General features: G+C 40.1%; 1 protein-coding gene across 9 annotated transcripts in view; it reads left to right on the top strand.

The window, feature by feature from the left end:
• STN1 (STN1 subunit of CST complex) overlaps window positions 1–18,670 on the top strand; it is a 41,152-nt gene that overhangs the window by 18,699 nt on the left and 3,783 nt on the right. For 8 of the 9 annotated variants that reach the window (XM_027459906.3, XM_038181212.2, XM_038181211.2 and 5 more), the window contains 7 exons: window positions 1,384–1,479; window positions 5,869–5,937; window positions 7,586–7,747; window positions 8,900–9,011; window positions 9,770–9,929; window positions 16,897–17,019; window positions 17,623–17,695. In XM_027459906.3, coding sequence (XP_027315707.2) covers window positions 1,384–1,479; window positions 5,869–5,937; window positions 7,586–7,747; window positions 8,900–9,011; window positions 9,770–9,929; window positions 16,897–17,019; window positions 17,623–17,695 — 795 coding nt within the window. Of the gene's footprint in view, window positions 1–1,383; window positions 1,480–5,868; window positions 5,938–7,585; window positions 7,748–8,899; window positions 9,012–9,769; window positions 9,930–11,936; window positions 12,113–16,896; window positions 17,020–17,622; window positions 17,696–18,670 lie in introns of those variants that run through there. The other variant, XR_003497908.3, reaches the window with a different exon arrangement.

Raw genomic sequence — 18,670 nt, 5'->3', positions numbered from 1 at the left:
AGTAGTGTTTATTTGTGTCCTGATAAATGCAATGAGGAGTGGACAAACCTGCTAAACATTCTCTGTGCCACGCCTGGCCAGTGACTGCATGGGTAGGTTACCAGTGCTGAGATGACAGCGATAGATGCATCCTCAAACCATGCCAGTGGACTTTGACCAGCAAAACTTTTTGTTTGTGACCTGCTTGGCTGATCACCGTTGACTTTTTCTGAGACTTTGCTGGTTTTGTCTCTTACGCGAAGAAAGCTAATTCCAGACCCATTTAAGGCTGCCAGCTATGTAGGGCAAGTTATTTTGGGATTTCAGTTTTTGTTTTATTTTTTTTAATGCAGAACGATTTTGTGACTCCTTTTGCTGCAGTGTTTCTCTTTCCCTTTGTGAGATTTGCCATGGAGTTAAATGTTCCCTTTGTGTCCTTTGAGTTACCTAGTTTTTAGTAGACACTCACTGAACATCCCGGATGGCGTTATATTTCAGTAAAACAACAGTGTTCCAAAACTGCAGTAAACACATTGAATAAAATTACTCTGGCATATATATGGAGCTTATTGTCCTGTTACTCTCCTGCTGGTGGGCTATGAAGCTTCAGTATATGCTTACATCAGCATTTGTTAAAGACATTTGTCACTCTCTTTCAATAGATTACAGCATGCGGCAACCTCAGTAAGTTAAAGTCCGCTGGGCTCCGATTCCTTCCCATTTCCTGAATGTAATTTTGTGTGTTATTCTTATCCAAGAATATCCAAGTCATCTTTATACATACACAAAAATAGCTTTGAATAGATGTTTTTAGAACATGTTATTTCAGAAACTGAAGCTCAGGATACTGCCCATGACGACTGCATACTGTACTCTGCAATCTAAAAGGGCTGGTACGCTCCCTCCCATCCCCTGCCCCTTGCTGTGGCTCCCGTCCTTTTAGAAATGAAAGACAGAATTGTGTAGAATTGTTGGTTTTCCCTCTTTTGGGTGGCTCTCCCTTAACCAGGAACAGCTGCACTGCGAGAAGCTCAAACTGCTTCCATTGTGTTCCATTATTCATTCTGAAGACTGCTGAAAATGTTTAAAAAAAAAAAAAAAAAAGCCTAAAGCCTGCAGCAAACAAACTGTTTTGCAGATCCAAATGTACAAGAAAACAAGCAGTTAATGAAGTTCTGCAACTACAAAAGCACAATTCTGGTCTCCTACATAGAGCTGATTCTTCCTTCTAATATTCCCAGAACTCAACATTAAGGGGATTTTTCACATGAGGAGGCATTAGTTAAGTTTAGGATACATTAAATATGTAAGAAATGTTTTTTACTGACAAATGTGACTATGTTGGGTAGGCTGTTGAAGGGGAAAAAAAAGTAGTTACACTTAACCAGAATGTTTTGTGTCTAGGTATATTCTTCTATAATGGGCACCCAGTAAGACAGGTGGACGTTGTTGGGATAGTGGTTCATACTAAAGAACGAGATGCCTTTTACAGTTATGGAGGTAAGATAAGTTTCCTTCTTTGTTCTTGCACTTATCAGCCCTCTAATCTTACTGTTAAAACTTCAAAGGTTGCCTTTTTTTTATCAGTGTTGGTTCTTGGAACAACTCTGCTCTTGTCCTTATATAGTGCATCCCCAGCCCAGATTAGTTGGCAAATTTAGGGAAGTTATGGTTTCTCTTCACTTAAAAATAGAGAAATAAGTGGTTAAAGCTGAGTAACTGATTTGGAGTCATCTAGAAAATCTTATTTTTTGTTATTGTTTTGCTGCTGGACTCTACCATCTTCCCTTCACATACAGATGCAGCTTCTTCAGTCACATATAAATGGATTTAATGGTTCCTGCGAGGAAGAAGTCGCTTCTTTCTTTTTTGAACTTCAGAAATCCCTTCTGAGTTTTTGTATGTTTTGTCATATTTTGAAGCCAGGTTTTCATAGTAGGCAGGAGTTTGTTTATATTAGACCCATCAGTGCCTTAGCAAATCTGACTCAACCATCACAGTATGTACCAGTCCTTACCAACACCAGCTGAGAGTTGACTTCTCCCTGCTGCTTTTCCCAATATCCAGACTATTTCATTAACATAGAAACATCTGAGAGTCATTTTGTTCAGCTGTCTTTTTCATCTGGAGAAAAAGCAGCGTGGAGTAGTGGTGATGTGGCAAGTTTGCAAGGTAGGGGAGGCCATCTCACGGTAGGAAGAGGGAGCCGAATGCATGGGCACTATCCAAGCATTTGAAGGACTTGTGTCCAGTGTCGCTGCCACCATGGATTTCCACCTGATGGAGGTAAGTTGTGGAGTGCCTCTTTGATGAATAATTCCTCTAAGAGGAATGCTGCGAAGATACCATCGACAGTTTAGAGCAGGGTCACAGCTTCTGTAACACCTGCAGTTGCATCATACTGCTGCGGAGCAGCACTGACAGCTAGTGTATGTAGTATACCCCATACGTGGCTGCTTGAAGTTGTCTCTGCTCTGCAGAAATTTCCCTGCAAGTTTCTTAAAGGGGATATTTTCTAGATTTTTTTTTTTTCAATCTTCCATTTTGCTAAATAATCAAATTTAGGTATTTTAAGGCATGAGTTCCTATGACACCTGGAGTAGCACAAGCTAAACAAAAGCCTAAGTTAGGACATGGTGATGTAACTGGTGATGTGATGAAGTGCTGAAACAAGCAGAATGCCAGCTATTATTCTTTTATTGCACTAGTATGCAAATACAGTTATCACTTCATGAGAACAGAGGAAGATAATCATAGTGACCAAGGCAAAACCAATTCTGGGGTAGTGCTTTCCCATGCTTGCCTCAACATTAGTTTGGACATAAAACTGTTGGAAATGCTTGATTAGGAGCAGAAAATGGAAGAATAGAAATTAAAAAAGGAGGTGCAGACTAGTGGAAATCAGGCCTCAGTGTCAGATCAGCCAACATTTAAGTACAGCTCTCAGTGAGCCTGCCTTCCTGCTGTCCTTTCACATCTACCTCTGCTCTTTGTTCCAGCAGTTCCTGGTTTGAACTTCCAGGCTACCTGCCAGGGTGCCTCTCCCCAGCCTGTCCTTGCTTTCAGGCAGGCTGACTCCACCAACATAAAACTAACTTCTTAGACAGTTTCCTGCTTGTAACCCGGGGCATCTCTCAGTTCAGCAGACTCTGGCTGGTGTCGCAGAGCAGGTGTTGCATCGGTCAGAGCGCTGCGTGCTGCTCAGCATTTGCTCACCTTCCCTCTGCTTAAAAGTGACTTACAAAGCAATCTCCCCTTTGTAGTTTTGCTCTGATAGAGATCTGAAATGTCTTCGTATCACTGCCACCATCTCCCCTCCCTCATTTCCTACCTGTTTAATTCACAATATATATATCCCTGTTATAGGTGTTAGGTCCTCTCTCTGCTGTGAAACCAGACAGCCAGCATTGGTGGCAAAATAATAATTCTAAGAGGGTGAATTGGTTTTCTTACTTGGCAATAAATAAATACATGTAATTATATGCTGCATAAAACCCATTTTTGACATATGTCTTTTTTATTGTTATTTTATAATCACTTAGGGAAAGGATATCTAATTGAAGCCTAAACCGAGGCTCATATTTTTAGTTAGTGCACCTTTCTGACTTTTTTTTCCTTTCCTTTTTTTTTATAAAACCAAACAATATCACATGTGATTTTCATTATGCTCCAGGGCCAGTCTGAAAGGTTTAACACTTGCCTGAGAAACAAACAAACAAAAACATCTCACTGGGATCTCAGCAAGCTCACGTAGACCCTACAAAAACACACACTTTTTGTTGTAAAGAAATAAAAGCAAACAGAGGTTGTAATATTCCAGCTGACTTTGAGAAGACTGTTTCTCAAATAGTTAATGTGTAACTGTCAAGATGGGTATGATAACAAATGTAAGAGTCAAAAAAAAAAAAATTAAACCCAAGGGCATGAGGAAGGGAAGCAGGGAACACAGGAAGTTTTCAAAAGCTTGTAGACCCCCTGAGTGCATTTAAAATAGATTAACGTTTTCCCATCTAATTAGAATACAATTGCCATAGTTCGCATTCAGCTGTGGTTCAGGAGTTATTCGTCTTTTTGCTCAAAGCTTTTATCTGTGAACTGGGAAAACTTGGTTTCAGTGCCTGGCTCTGCTACCAGCATTCTCTTTGTGGTCAAGACTGGGTCAATCCCTGTAGGACTCCGTGTTTGACTGTTACATTGAGGAGGAGGAGTCTGGCCTCCTAATCCTTCAGTCTTGTTTGTTCCTAAGCTTCTTAGGAAGCGTGTCTGTTGCAGCTGGTCTCTAGCTGGAACATCTAGAATCTGCAGTGCCATAATGGTGAGATGTCATCTGCCCTCTTATAGCCATTGCTGGCTGGCATCGAGGGCTTGGCATGGTGTATGGGGGCACTTCCTCCTAATAAAATAGTTGGTCTGGATCTTTACCGAGGACAGGAAATCCTACCAGCTAGATTGTTATTGATACCGGTGCAGAATTAAAGCTGATGAAATTGCTCCAGACACAGGAGCTCAAAAGGGGGATAAGCAATAAAACAGCCATAATTTTAGGGATGGAATTTGGGATTGCCTGAATCTTATAAATGCTGTGTGTTTGCTATTAGGAATGTGGCTGTTCCAGACTAGGTCAGCAAACCCACTGGGAAACAGGAAGACAAGACAATGACTTGAAATCAGACCCCCAAATAGAGAGATTGTTTCAAAACACATGAGACAATGCAGAGGCATTTTGCTTTGATGCTATGGTTCCCAGAGGAAACGGCTGCAGGTACCAATCAGTGCCTTCCTGGTAAACACAAATGATGCTTTTGTAGTTATGGATCTGGTTTGGGGATCAGAAGAAAACTGCGGATTCTGATTTGTGAAGAGTGGAAGCCCGGTGTTGGAGATGGTTAAGCTCAAGGAGAAACATGCTCAGAGTGTTAGGGGGACTGGAAATGGATCCTTGCCGTGCTTTGACAGGCACCCTGTGCCCTCTTATTTGGAGGGCGTTTATTGAGCATGCTGCCTACATACATACAGTCTCCTGATTCTTCTGATTTTTTTTATTTTATTTTAAATTTTATTTTATTTATTTATTTATTTATCTGCTGTCTTTAACAATATAGTGCCTAGGGCAGAAATCACAGTTGATTTTGCCCAGGTACTAGCAAAACAGGAAAAGCTACGTGTATATAGCTACCCTGCTCAGGAGGTGTTGGGCTTTTTGTGAAAGGAAGTGGCTTGCATGCCACTAGTGGTGCATTAAGTTGGGAATCCCTGGCCTAGGGCAGAACCACAAGCACGTCTTCTGTCTTCCCTGGCTAGAGGAGCTGCCTTTCTGCTCTATGGATCATCTTCCTATACAGGAAAGGCCAGCAGACTTTGTGCACGATATTAATTAGTGTGAAAACTGCAGCTGGAGGGAGGACACTCAGTCTGTTCACATTACTGTACCCCCCAAACTTGAAGTGCTGTTTTCTCATTGCTGCTGTAAAGTTTCTGTGCTTTGTGTCTGGTTTCCTACTTCAATTTGTCTAGCTTCAGCTTTCAGGACTGATCTGTTTTCTGACTTTGTCAATTAAATTAGAAACCTCTCATACCCAGTATATGTAGTGAATCATCATGAATTACGTAAAAGCTTTATTTTATTTTTTTGAGGAGATGCCTGTTGTTTTGCTGCTCATGGACATAGGCATCGTATCTGGTGCTGAGCTACAGCCACAAACAAGTCTGGTGATTATTTCAAAGATAGAAGTAGGAGTTGAGCACCTACTTTCCCTTTTAAACTGGTTGGGCTGAGATAGTCTTGGCAGTTATGTCCCTGCATATCTATGTATTTTCACTTCTTGGAACCTGCTTTTCACTACCTGCTTTCTTGCTCCCTGTAACTCTTGCATTATTTTTTTTTTCCAGTGGATGATAGTACTGGAGTTATAAATTGTGTCTGCTGGAAAAATCCCATGGTATCCAGATCTTTATCAGGTATTTTATCAAATAAATAATTCCTCTTTTGTCTGTATTTTTTTTCTGTTTTCTCGTGTCTTAAATAATTCAATAAATGATCAAACTTGCAGAAGAGCAAATGGAACTTACTTTTAACATTATTATTATTATTGTTATTATTTTATGCTACCATGCCCTACAGCCTGGGCCATTTTGGGATCTTTATGTTAGTTTTTGTCCTGTTGCCAATAGTGATGCAAACAAAACCACTACATTATGACCTGTCATGCCTTCTCCTTTTGAGTAATACGTTTCAATTCCGTGCTGTGAAATTTTTTAGAGAATCCTCTTCTTATGGTTTTCAAAGCAGCTTGGTCTATGTTCCCCACCCTTGTGATACAGTAGTTTCAGGATCCCCCTTCTTTTCTTTTGTTCACATTCATATTCTCCTCCTGTTCATGCATTATGATATTAGTGGTGAACTCAAAAGTAGCTTTAAACACAGCAGGAACAATGCCATTGGTCTTTTTATGATTTGAACAGTTCTAAATGTGCAGAAAATGTATTTTTGAAATGAAGTTAATCTTACATTCATAACAGAAGAACTCGGTAGTGTCTAGCTTTCTATTTGCCTTTTTTCCAGTACTCCTTGTAGATCAAATTATGAGATAATTTCTACTTCGGGTGATCCTGAAAGCCCCTGTAGTAGTTTAGAGCTGATAAAACCCTGCTGAAATAAACGTTGCTATACATTTACATATGTACTACATAAAATGGGGAGGGAAAAGCTTGATATCAAAATTGAAAACTGTTTATATTTGTGGAACAACCCTGTTTATACAAACATGATTCATATGAGCTTGCATTTAACAATAGTATGACAAGTGGTATGAAAGGTTCCTACAGCGTTGGAATTCAGAAGACATTTCCTGCTCTTAGAGAATTTTTCCAGAAAAGTAATGGGGACCCACAATCAAATCATTTTTTTTGTGAAGAACTTAAATTCATGAAAGCAGTTGTGTGAAATACTGGTTCACACAGAGTGAGGACCCAGAGTGCTTGTTTTAGCCTTGTGTTCTTATTTTACTTGTGCATCAATACTGACTGAATGAACACTGTTTTATTGAAGGAAATAATTCGTATCTGCTAAAGAAAACAGCTCCCAAAGGCACAGGAAACTTTCTTCTCGCCTTTTGTAATCATGATCAGGGCTTCTTGGATCATTAGTCAGGTTTTCAGCTAGGAAAAAATAACCCTCCTGCAAAGGTGCGTTACGTAAACATGAAGTTCTGTCGAGTTGCATTCATCTCAGTGTGGACATGAAATTGCATCACATCAGTCCTTTGGCCTCACCTCAGATGAATCATGCTTCTTTTACATAAAAAGTGCAGTTGACCTTTTTTCTTCCCCTGTCCCTTTTAGTATGACAAAATCACTCTTGCCAGTTTCAAATTAATATTTCAATTTTCAACCTGTCTGTGACATTCAATAATAAGTCAGTATCTCTTTCCTTATACACCTTCCCCGGGTGAACTATTTAAATAAATACAATACTATAAACTATCTTTGTTATCCAAAAATTTTGCTGATCAGAACACATGATGCCTGAGATTTTGCCCCTTTTTAGCAATATGACTGCTATGATGCTTATGTATTCCATGCCTGATTTGCTCACCTTTTCTTACAGGTAGTCCAAGCACACTCAGCAGTCTTAAAGTACTTGAACAGATGAAGAAACTCCAGGAAACAGTGAGCCAGAAAACCAAGCTGGTGATTGGGGATGTTGTCAGGGTCAGAGGTTACATCCGAACCTACCGGCAACAAAGAGAAATTCAGGCTTCATGTTTTTGTGAGTGTTACGGACCTGTGACGTATGTAACTTGGTTGTCTGTATTTATAAGACACAAGCTGTATTTAATTCATTGAATAATTTTCACTTCATTTTCTGTCAGCTCATTTTTCTAAAGAGATTTTCATCTGTATGCCTTTATTTTAATTTTTGCAGTGTAAGGTTAGAAAATACACTACTTAATGTGTGGGATCAGACTGCCCGTAAATGAGGCGTTCCTGGAAAATCTATGAAGGTGACAAGAAGGTTGTCCAGATATTATGATTGGGTATCTTTGGTAGTGAATTGCTCTTTGTTTTTATTTGTGTTGAAGCAGAACAACCAAGACCCATAGGAAGGGAATTGATGACCTTCTGTGTCACGCTTCATCAAGAGTGTTTGCTGCTTTGAAGAAACAGTTGTTTGTTGCAGCCCGTATAATCCATTCCACAGGCAGCCAGCAATTTATTGTCACATTTTTACATTAAAGCCCAAGTTTTCCTAAACTATCTGGCTCTGCAGAATGACTGAGAAGCATTCCTCTTTGTCATTCTGGCACATATCCGACAGCTGTTTGGACAGTAGTCCATTATTTGTATCCCAGGAGCTTCCAGTTGCATAACATCTATTCTCCTCAGTGCCTGTGCTATTGTGTAACTGGAGAAGCCTGTCTTTAAAAGCCTTGTGTAGCTCAGATAGAAAGTTTCTAGTTTTTTCAGCTGTAGTTAAAATCTGAGGGGAACGTCAACCCTCTTTTCCAAACAGAAGTTTTATGAATATATAACCCATTCAAGGGTTGGTAACAATGCCATTGTTTCATTAAAGGAGAGCCACACAGTTCAAATGGTCTCTAAATTGGTTTCAGATTGGCACAAACAAAACTTCTTGCTATATGCTAACTTCATTTAATGTGTAAAGACTGCTGAAAGGTAAAATATAGGTCACAAATTCCAGTTTAATAAGTTATTCAGATGCAAGCATAGTCTGCAATACGCTGTGGTCATTTACTGCCTTGTAAACTGTAAAAGCAGGAGTGACCTTTATGGTTTTATTTTCATAACAACAAAAACAAACAAAATTTGCCGATTTAATACTGGCCTGTGACACTCCATTGTGCTGCCTCAGGTATGTTTGTTTAAAAGACAAGTCTGTCTGCTCTTTTTTCCGCTCCAGATAAAGTGGATGATCCTGTGTGTGATGTTCAGATTTCAAGGCTGTTGGAGCTCCCTTGTCTCTATAGAGAAGTTTACGATAAACCTTTCCAAAGCCCAGGGGAGGGACAGAGGTAAATGTGGTATGCAGACTGGTCTAAAGGCAAAGCATGGGATTTTATTATTGCTTATTTGATATTTAACTTCAGAGAAAGATGGAACAGGGCCCCACTGTGATTTAGTCTCTGCACAAGCATTTAGTAGTAGTCTTCTTTTCTCTAAATAATTGATGATCCATACAGATGAGATACTTGCTCATAATCTGAGAAAAGAAGTATAAAGCTGAACTAAAATGAATACTAGGAAGGTAGTAAAATACTGTGTACGGGCCTCTTGCATCTCTTAAAGGAGTGAGTCTGGAGCAAGATTTGCAGGCGAGATCAACGAATTAAATGGATGAGCAACCTTGGCTGATTTTGTTTTACATATATGGATAAAGAGCTCATCAATCAAAATATTCCTGAATCCGCTGCCCTTGTCTGTGAATCATGATTTGCGTAACCTCAAACTAATTCAAACACAAGTTATTGTATTCAGCTTAAGGGTAGCTGGATACTTATTGGCAGGTCTGATGCATGTAGTGTGGTTTTAGAGACTTCAGATCTTAAAATCCCAACACTATTTCAATAAATGATTGAAGAGGAAGAGCTGGATGTTCAATGCATTTTAAAATGGTCTGTTTTAATTAAGGGTTCAGATTCAAATTCTTTAAGGGCGATAAAATGCCTCCTGACCTTTGAAAACCGGTCTACCAGGCTAACATTAGGCAAGTGATCTAAAAATATCAGTAGTGTATTTCTTCCCTTTTAACCTGTTCTCTGTATCCTTGCAGTGGCCCAGAGGGTTTGGATTTCTCAATTTATATTCTGCATGAGAAAGTGAAAGACTTCCTGCTAGAAAACAAAATTCAGACCTTTTACCAACAGGAGCTGGAAACGATAGATACTCTGGTGTCCCTGGCTGGTGAGCCACTGTCCAGTCGCAGCTGTCAGGTGAGTGACTGTACCTGTTTCAAGTTTTTGGTAGGGAAAATAATGCCAAGAATTCTAAACAATCAGATAAGAGACTGATGCATTCAGAGGATTCAAAAACTGTAAGTGCTTTTTCATCATCGTTAGTTTTAGGCATGCATTATTTACACGGCCTGAGAAACCTTGTCACGTGGGGTATTTGAAGCTGGACTGAAGAAAGCCACAAGAAAATTCTGTTGTATTAGGGCTGAGCAACCTTACAGTATGCAATGCGCACTGCCTTACCTAGAGCTGTGAAAAATGTCACTGATCTCCTTAAGGCACTCAAGCTGTTTGGGTCAGATATTTGAGATCCTGAATTGGCTCAGGAGAAGGGAGGACAATTCTTTGTCTTATTTCATTTGAAGTTCAATATATTAGTATAGATGTGGCTTTCTAAAGGAGATAGTGAGTGAATGAAAAAATGCTCTGTTAAACACTTCTGTTGTTGGACATCCCTAGCTGTGAAAGGTCATGACTGAAAGGGTCAGATGGTTGCATTTAGATCAGTTTATGTGTAAGTGCACGTAGCTGAATTGTTAAGAAGTTTCCCAGTGAGATAGTATGCTCTCAACCAACTACAAAATGGTAGAACAAAAAGCATTTCGTAAAATGGTTTTATTTGTTATTTGGGTAAATTACAAGCCTGATTCTCAACAGGTGTGAAGTGGTAAACTTCTGCAAAACCAGGAGTTACGGATTCTAACAAATTACCAACAGCAACTGAAACATGAATCCAGAGCATTATGACTCACTTGTTTGCTTTTTGGTTTTCTGTAAAGAAAGAAATTCATGGCAGTCATTTTCAGTGCCTGATCCAGACATGCACTGTTAGAAGTGTTATGTTGTATTAGTAGATAATATTAATTTACTACATTTTTTTTAATATAAAAAAAAAAGCCAGATAATGATAAAAAGTAGCTCTATTCATGCCTCAGTGAACTGCTTCTGCTAACTGCTTCTTGGTTTATTTTTATTAAAGGCTTTATTTGTTTGCTTTAAAATGATCATGGATATAAGCAAGGACAAGAACTACTATGATTTGTAACTGAAAAGTTTGATACTAGAAAATCCAATGTGGAACAGGGTATTTTTCTAAACCAGCTGGAAGAGCATTAAAAGTCCTCAGACACTTTACATAAGAGGAAGTAGTGGTCATTGTGACTAATACTGGAAATGTCCGTCTCTGAAGTTTCAGCATTTATAGAAAGATTAAGATGAATGACTTGCAAAGCCATTTAAAGAAGGAACTGGTGCAGAGCAAACATAAAGGCACCTCCATCTCTCCTCCCCTGCTCCCCGCAGCATCAGCCTTGCTAGTAGTCATGAGGAACTATCTTAATTAGTAGCTGTTGCTCCTGACCCTGATGCAAGGGTGTGAGTATATGTCCCAGGAATCTGGGCACACAGATGCTTATTTAGAAATTGCAGTTCTCTCCATTGCCCTTTGGTATTAATTCCTTGCAAAGAGGATTATATCTCTTTGCATAAGAAAGAACATTCAGTTGTCAAGTGACCTGAATGCCTTGAGAGTGCTCCCAGTAGTGCTCTGGGAATGTATTTTGTTGTTCCTCTGCCCTGTCCCTTGAAGACGTCACTTCCCATAATTGGCAAAGGGTCGAGTACCTGGTTTGATCCACAAAAATAAGTGATAGATCTGATTCCTTTACGTCTTCCTTTCTTTTTCACTGTGTAGTCTTCTGTTTTGCATCTTCCTCAAACCAAGAAAAGATGAAAGGTGCTGCTAGTGTAGAATGATTTTATATCATGCCTATATACCAAGGCATGAGATAGGTGAGTGGACCAAACTGTAAGCCTTAAGCCACAGTACAATACACATACCTGCTCACTTCTTGCACTTTTCCTGGCTGTGACGGGATGTTTTGAAGTATAATTGGTCTTTTACACTTTTTCCTGTTTCCAATGTTGTAGCACAGCTGCTGTTTAAACCCTTTTATTGACTTTCTCTCCCTTTCTCTGTGCTCCTAGGAGATGTGGTGCAATCCCTTCATCTCTTTCCCGTCTTTTAAAGTATTTGCACAGTGTTTCTCAACATGGGAGGGTATCTTCTCATGGAAAATTTCCTCCAGGGTGGTGGTGAGCCGCTATGGAATCATTGGCAGTGGAGTGGAACAGGGGGGTGAAGATGGAAGGAGGTAGCTGAGGTAGGCAGCATCTCTCTGTTCCTTTTCAGGATTACTGTATCTAAACCCTGTCCATGTTCCACACATGTTCTAGAAGATCTAGTTCCAGTCCTAATGGTTCCCCAGCATTTGGTCCTCCAGAAGAATAAATTTCCCTCTAGCAGGTGCATGTGGCAGAACTTAAATCATGTCCTCTGCTCAAACTAGGTAACTTTTAGTTTTATAGTTACAGAGGTAAGAGAACTCAACATTTTTAAAAGTAATTACAAATTAACAAATCTGTTTTGATTTTTAAAACTAGTAAAGCTTTATTTCACATAACCAGTGTCCTCTCTATTCCTAATTGGTAGCCTTTCCATTAAAACAAATGTCTTTTGAGTCTGAAGGGGTGGGTACCACAGGGAAAACTACAAGCAAGAAGAAAGGAAAAGTCATCTTGTGATTAGAGAACAGAGTGTACTTACTGGACTTAGACAATTAATGGCCTGGCTTTTTGTTGTTGTTTGTTTAGAGAAAAAAAATGCTCATGTGAACTTGATCCATCCAGTTTCTGATCTGGAGTAAATTTGACTTGCAACCAGCCAGTCTTGATCAACCGTTTTGATGTACTACTCCCATGCCTTAGCTATAGTGTGTGCTGTTTTCCTATCATTGTAGCTCGTGCACGTCACTATCTTGGACTTGGTAATGCTTTCCAAACCCTACTGTTTGTACTTCCCTTGATTTGAATATTATCTCAAGGTCAGCAGTGACAAGTAGAAAAAGCAGGGAGTTTTACAGTGTTACACTTACCCCGGCCATGTACGTTGTGCTGTAGCTATATCACAGTGCTTTGCATTATACATTCTTGATGCTATTTTCTTCTCTTCCTGCCTCTTCAGGAAGCTTCACTGCTACTTTAAATACGTGTATTGCAATGCTTATTATAGGAGCCCAGGGCTGACACATCCAGAATCACTATTACTAAAATTATCACCTGTCTAAAGCAAGGCTTAAATGTTGCATGAGAAATTGCAAAGGGCAATTTCCATGAGTAGTATCACGTGTGTGGTTATACCAGGAAACTTTAACACCGTCAGGGTGTGTTGTGATTTGTAATGAGCCAAAGGTTACATACTTTCAGTGTTCAAACTAATTCCTGTACCACTTCATTCTTTGACCTATTATTGATTGTGCAGGAGGTTTATTTTGCTTTAAAGACCGGAGAATAATTGGTTGCACAGCACCAGCCCACTAAACTATGTGAGACTCACCAGCTGGAATATGTTGGTTAAAATATTGACGTAATTCTGGAGACAAGTATTCTGTTGGCTTTGCTGGATGTGGGAGGGGGGTAGTGATAAATCATTATTCAATAGCTGCTTCTCCAAGCGGGGTGTAAGGGGGTGTGCTTTGCAAAAGTGATGAATGATTTGAGGGTGGTCCTGTGCTTGGATGTCCAGCTTCATTTATTTAAAAGGGACCTGATTTGAGAGGGACAGGGAGAACCCCTGCTGTCAGCACTTGAGGGAACCTGAAACTTAAGGCATGCTTGAAGGGAGACACTTTGAAAAATGACTTGTGAATGTTGCGAGAGGGAAATTGAAAATCCAGATTCAAATCTCACTAGTGCTTAAGATCAGCTTTTAAACTACCTAATACCTGCAAATGCTTTGAATTTCTTGGATAATAAGCTTTGTAAAAGTAAAGTGATGGTTGTTAAGCTGTGATTTGGAAGGAGCTATGTTAACACCTATAAGCGCATCTTTGTAACTGTTGAAATGCAAGCATTTCTCCATCTCCTCCTGAAATAAAAGCAGAAATGTGAAATCAGGTAGGATTTTATTGTCCCAAATTTCTTCTGCCTTCGTTCAGCCTCCTCTAGATCTCTGCTAAGAAGGCAAAATCACAAACTTCGGTGTACACTGGCTCTCAGGGGATTGTGCAAGTCCAGAAGAAAAGAGGGTCTGGTTTGGCATAAAAGAAAGGTGAGGTATTAGGGAGACGGGCTATTGACTTTTGGACTTGCAGGACGAGAAATTGGAGATGTTTTGGGTGGACCAAAAAAACAGATCAAATAACTTTAGGTGGTGTTCACAAAGAACTTTGTCAAATTGTTGATTTACTCAGAGGGCGAGAGAGGCAGAAGCATGTTCTAGAGCATGCTAGAAAACAAAAACACAAAAACTTTTCCCATTATTTCAGGATAATATTAAAGTCTCTGGATAGGGGAAGAGCCTTCATCTGTTTTTCGGAGGTAATTCTCCCACAGAGACCTTTTTTTCAGACTCTGCAGCACATATGAGAGGGTGCTGATATGTAGCAGCTTCTTCCTTATTTTCTCACTCCCAAGTCTGCCTCTCTGCCTTCTCTGTCAATCTCTTGACTTACTTTCTTAGTGATTCTGTTTCAGTATCCATCCAGGCAGAGCTGTGTGTCAGTTCACACGGAGCCTGTTTTTAATTATCTCCCTTTTCTGACGGGATCTCAGTGTTAAGCCAAACTGAATAATTATCCTGCTTCTTTGGAGATATTTTTATCTTTTTTCCCCTCGCCAAATGTTTGCTTTCACATTAAAAATTGATCTGAGTCTTGAGGTGGTTGCTTTGCTAGCAGTTTCTTTAGATTCCTGCATTTGTTAGAGGCAAAGCCTCTTCATTTTAGGTACAGCGATGTGAATGTGCTTTTCACAGGATGGTTGAGGTTGAAAGGGGCCTCTGGAGATCACCTAGTCCAGCTCCCCTGCCAAGCAGGATCACCTAGAGCACATTGGCAGGATGGCATCCAGGTGGGTTTTGAATACCTCCAGAGTAAGAGACTCCATGGGCAACCTGTTCCAGTGCTCTGCTCAGTCACCCTCACAGCAAACAAGAGTTTTCTCATATTCAGCTGGAAATTCTGTATTTCAGTTTGTGCCCATTGCCTCTTGTCCTGAAGAAAAAAAAAATAATTAAGAGAAAGTATTCACTCTTCACTTACAAAGCAAATAAACAAAATCCCTTTCTTCTATATTTTGTTTGTTTCTTCAGTTCATAAGAAGCAGCACTATAAAGTATGATGGAGGTATTAATGGTGTGAGGGGAATGGTGTCCAGATGTAAGGTCAGGTTTGTAGTTAAAAATAGTGTCTGTAGTTGTACTGGTACAGCTGTGGTGGACAGGGGACAAGCAAACATTCAAACACTAAAATCCTTCTGTAACAGGAGAAAACTTGAAGCCAAATAAAGACAGAATAATAGCTATTCTTCTGTGGTAATTGCCTTGGACTACAAGGTAATTATTTTTGACTAACGATTTGAGAGGAAAAAGATTGCTGTTGTTGGACAGAAAGAAAGAGTGAGAGAGCTGTGATTATGGCCTGCTGAAACATTGAGGGGAAGGGTGTGGAGAAAGCTGTAGAGCGTGCCAATGCCAATATCTCTGTTGGATCTCCTAAACCATTCCTGGTGAGGCATGTCAATTCCCAGGCTTACAGCTAGTCCGAGTTGGACTTGAGCCTTACAAATGGATGGAAGTAATGCTTTGTGAAGGGACGTTCTTTCGTTACCAACCTGGTGTCTGTCACCACGTGTCCATGTGAGTTCACTCTGGTGCACGGTGGTTGCTTGATTCACTCCCAGTATTTCTGTGAGTTCCCCTGGTGAATGAAGTAGGATACACGAAGGCTGATACTTCTGCTCAGGACAGGATGGGAGCGTTTATGGTGGCAGATGAAGAAAGGGCTTGGCAACTCTTGCTTTGGTTGCTCTGGTGTGGTCTGGTTCCATTCATCACATGTTCGCTTGTGGGAAGCAGTTCAGCTCTGCTCTCAAAGGAAACCACAGGGAGCACAGAGTGTTCCCAACAGATGTGGAAACAACAATTGGGGAATTGAAGCAGCCTTTGTAGATAAATGGAAGGTTGAAACAGCGGGACAGATAAAGATGGGAAAGAATGTAATGGTCTAGCTCTTATCTGCCCATACATTCTCCTCTCCACAGCTGATTCTTTATTTCCTTCAACTTCCCCAGCTGTCATTCCACTGTCTTAGCTCTGCTCTATCTCCAAACAAACCCTGCTTTTCCTTTTTTTTTTTTTCTTACTTCCTACTCTGCTAGCAGTGTCCTGAACCCTTCACAAGAGACTTTTTTCCCACCTGCCTTCTAGCCTTCATCCTTTGTTTCCCTATCTCATATATCTATCTTAATTTCTTGCACGCTCTTTCTCCTGACATTTCATTAGGGCTGTGGAGAGACTCTTAAAACCGTGACTAAAATACTTGTAAAAATTTGGAAAGCAGGGGACAAGAAACAAATATTATTCTTACCAGTTTCCTTCTTTTCTTTGGACACAGCCTCAGTTTGGTATCAGGAGATGGAGATCCAATTCCTAGCACTTGGATTCCTCTTGAATATCACCCTACAAAGCGCTGATCTTTGCTTCTTTCCATATACCCCTCACTCCCAGAAAACAACATAGAAATACCATCAAAGCAGTCAAATTCTCTGTAAGCATCATAGGCCTATTCCAAAAGAAGGGGGCTTTCAGTACATAATCACATAGCTGCAAACAGCAGTTAGGAGATTGTACAATTCTGACGAAACCACAAGCTTCTGATATTTATATTTTTTTAAAGACTGAGGTGTTGGTTAGTTCATATGTAACTGATGAAGTTAACAGGTTGGTTTGCATGTAACAAATAAGATTTGTGATTTACCAAATAAAGAAAAATGTGGAACAAAATGACGTGAAGTTCTCTTGCTCTTGAAATTTTCTGGAGCTTTTGCCATCAGCTTTAGTTGGGCTGAGATTTCTCACCATTTGCTGTGTACATTTCTTCCCATCCAGGTGAATTCAAAACCTGACTCCAGCTCCAAAAGGATTCACAGTGTTTTTAAGGAAGCAATAAAGATGCTACAAGAAGAAGGAGTGGTTTTCCAGAAACCTAGTAGCTCCAAGGACTTGTACCATGTAAGGAATTGAGCTGTGATTGCAAACATATTCAATGCTTTGACTATTTCATAGTTTCAGAGTAGAAATATTTCAGGAAGAGAAGCTGGACCTCCAAGTGCTGTCTGTTTATTCCAAAGGCTTATCTACGTCTTTCTTTACTATTACTTATACCTCTCTGTCACCTACCAAGCTGATCTTCTTGTAACTCAGTGCCAGTCTTCAGCACTGCTGCTGTTCTAGGTGCAGTCTGTGTTCAACCTGGGTTGCTTAACTGTATGCTGATGCGACAGAGCACACTGAAGACTGGGACAGGTCTCTGTCAGGTTTAGGTTAAAACTCAGTGTTCTGTTGAGTTGGATGCCCTCTTTTGGGTTGATTCTGGTATCTTATGTTCTTCTCCTAACTCCTGAATGCTGCTAACATTGCTCAAAAGATAACTGAAGATTTAACATGCATTATTTATCTTGGAGGCAGCATATCTTGCTGACTGTAGTTATGACAATGTAAGTTTAGAATACGTTGTGGCCTTGATGTATGGCCATGATACATCCTTTTTAACATCCGCTCCATTTACTGTGAAATAGACTACTATAAATTGCCATTTTTTTCCGTTACCTCCAGGTGACTGACTATGATAAGGACCTGCTTAAAGTGACCCTCGATGTGGTTAAAGAGGACTGCCGAAAACCCAGGCGTAAGTACTGGTGTGGTCAGGTTTCTGGTGAGCTATGAGCTGGTGCTGATACTTTGATGACAATCTCTCCTGCTGCTGCTGGATTAGGTACACTTCCTGTCCTTACCCTTAAACTCGAAGCTAAATTACTTGTGTAGCTCATCAGAGTAGCTAAAAGCAGAAGTGCAGGAGCAGCTTCCTATGAGCAGAGAGAGAGAGTGAGAGAGCACATGTGCCTAGCATGAAGCAACCTCGCAGATCTGAAATGAGCAGCCATTATCTAAGATCTGTATCTTTTCAGTGTACATAAATTTTGGGAGGAACCAAATGCAATGAGGTTAGGTCAGCAACTAATAGCAGTTGCTCTGCACTTCGGGTAGGTGGCAGATCTTGCTAGGTCAGTTTCTACATGGGAGCTGACACAAAAGCGGTAGTGCAGAAAAGTGAAATCCTCACCTCCATTAAGCCAACAGTAACATTCACTTATGTCAGTAGGGTATTCTCTGTAGGTTTTAAGCAAGTGCAGAGTTCGAGTGGCTGTTCTTTACAGGTAGGGATTTCAGTCTAACAAAATCCACTTCATTTCATGTAATATACCTCGTCTGACTTCGGAATTACCCTGTTCCTGAAGCATATGGTGTCTTATTGCCATTACAAAAGGTAGTGCTTGCCTTGAGTGGCTGCTAATTGCACAGGTACATTGATACAGAGTTTGTCAATGCATTGGGCTGAACATGTTAGCATGGATCACTTGCTGCTGGAGTGCAGCTAGTTGTGGGGTAAAATGTAGTAAAGAATAAATGACTGACTAGAATATAAGGCATATACTCTTAAATTGCTTTTCTCCTTATACCATCATAATTATGATAGTGCTTGTAGGACCTGATCTGTGATGGTTATCCTGCAGAGAAAAAAGGGTGAGTGAAGTGGAATGATTTTTGAGTTCCCAACTGGCTATCTTAAGCAATAGCGCAGCTGTTAACATGGTTTACATGT

The sequence above is a fragment of the Anas platyrhynchos genome, chromosome 6, assembly GCF_047663525.1.
Source record: "Anas platyrhynchos isolate ZD024472 breed Pekin duck chromosome 6, IASCAAS_PekinDuck_T2T, whole genome shotgun sequence".
Classification (NCBI taxonomy): domain Eukaryota; kingdom Metazoa; phylum Chordata; class Aves; order Anseriformes; family Anatidae; genus Anas; species Anas platyrhynchos.
The sequence above is the reverse complement of the archived record's forward strand: the minus strand, read 5'-3'. Positions and strand labels throughout refer to the sequence as shown.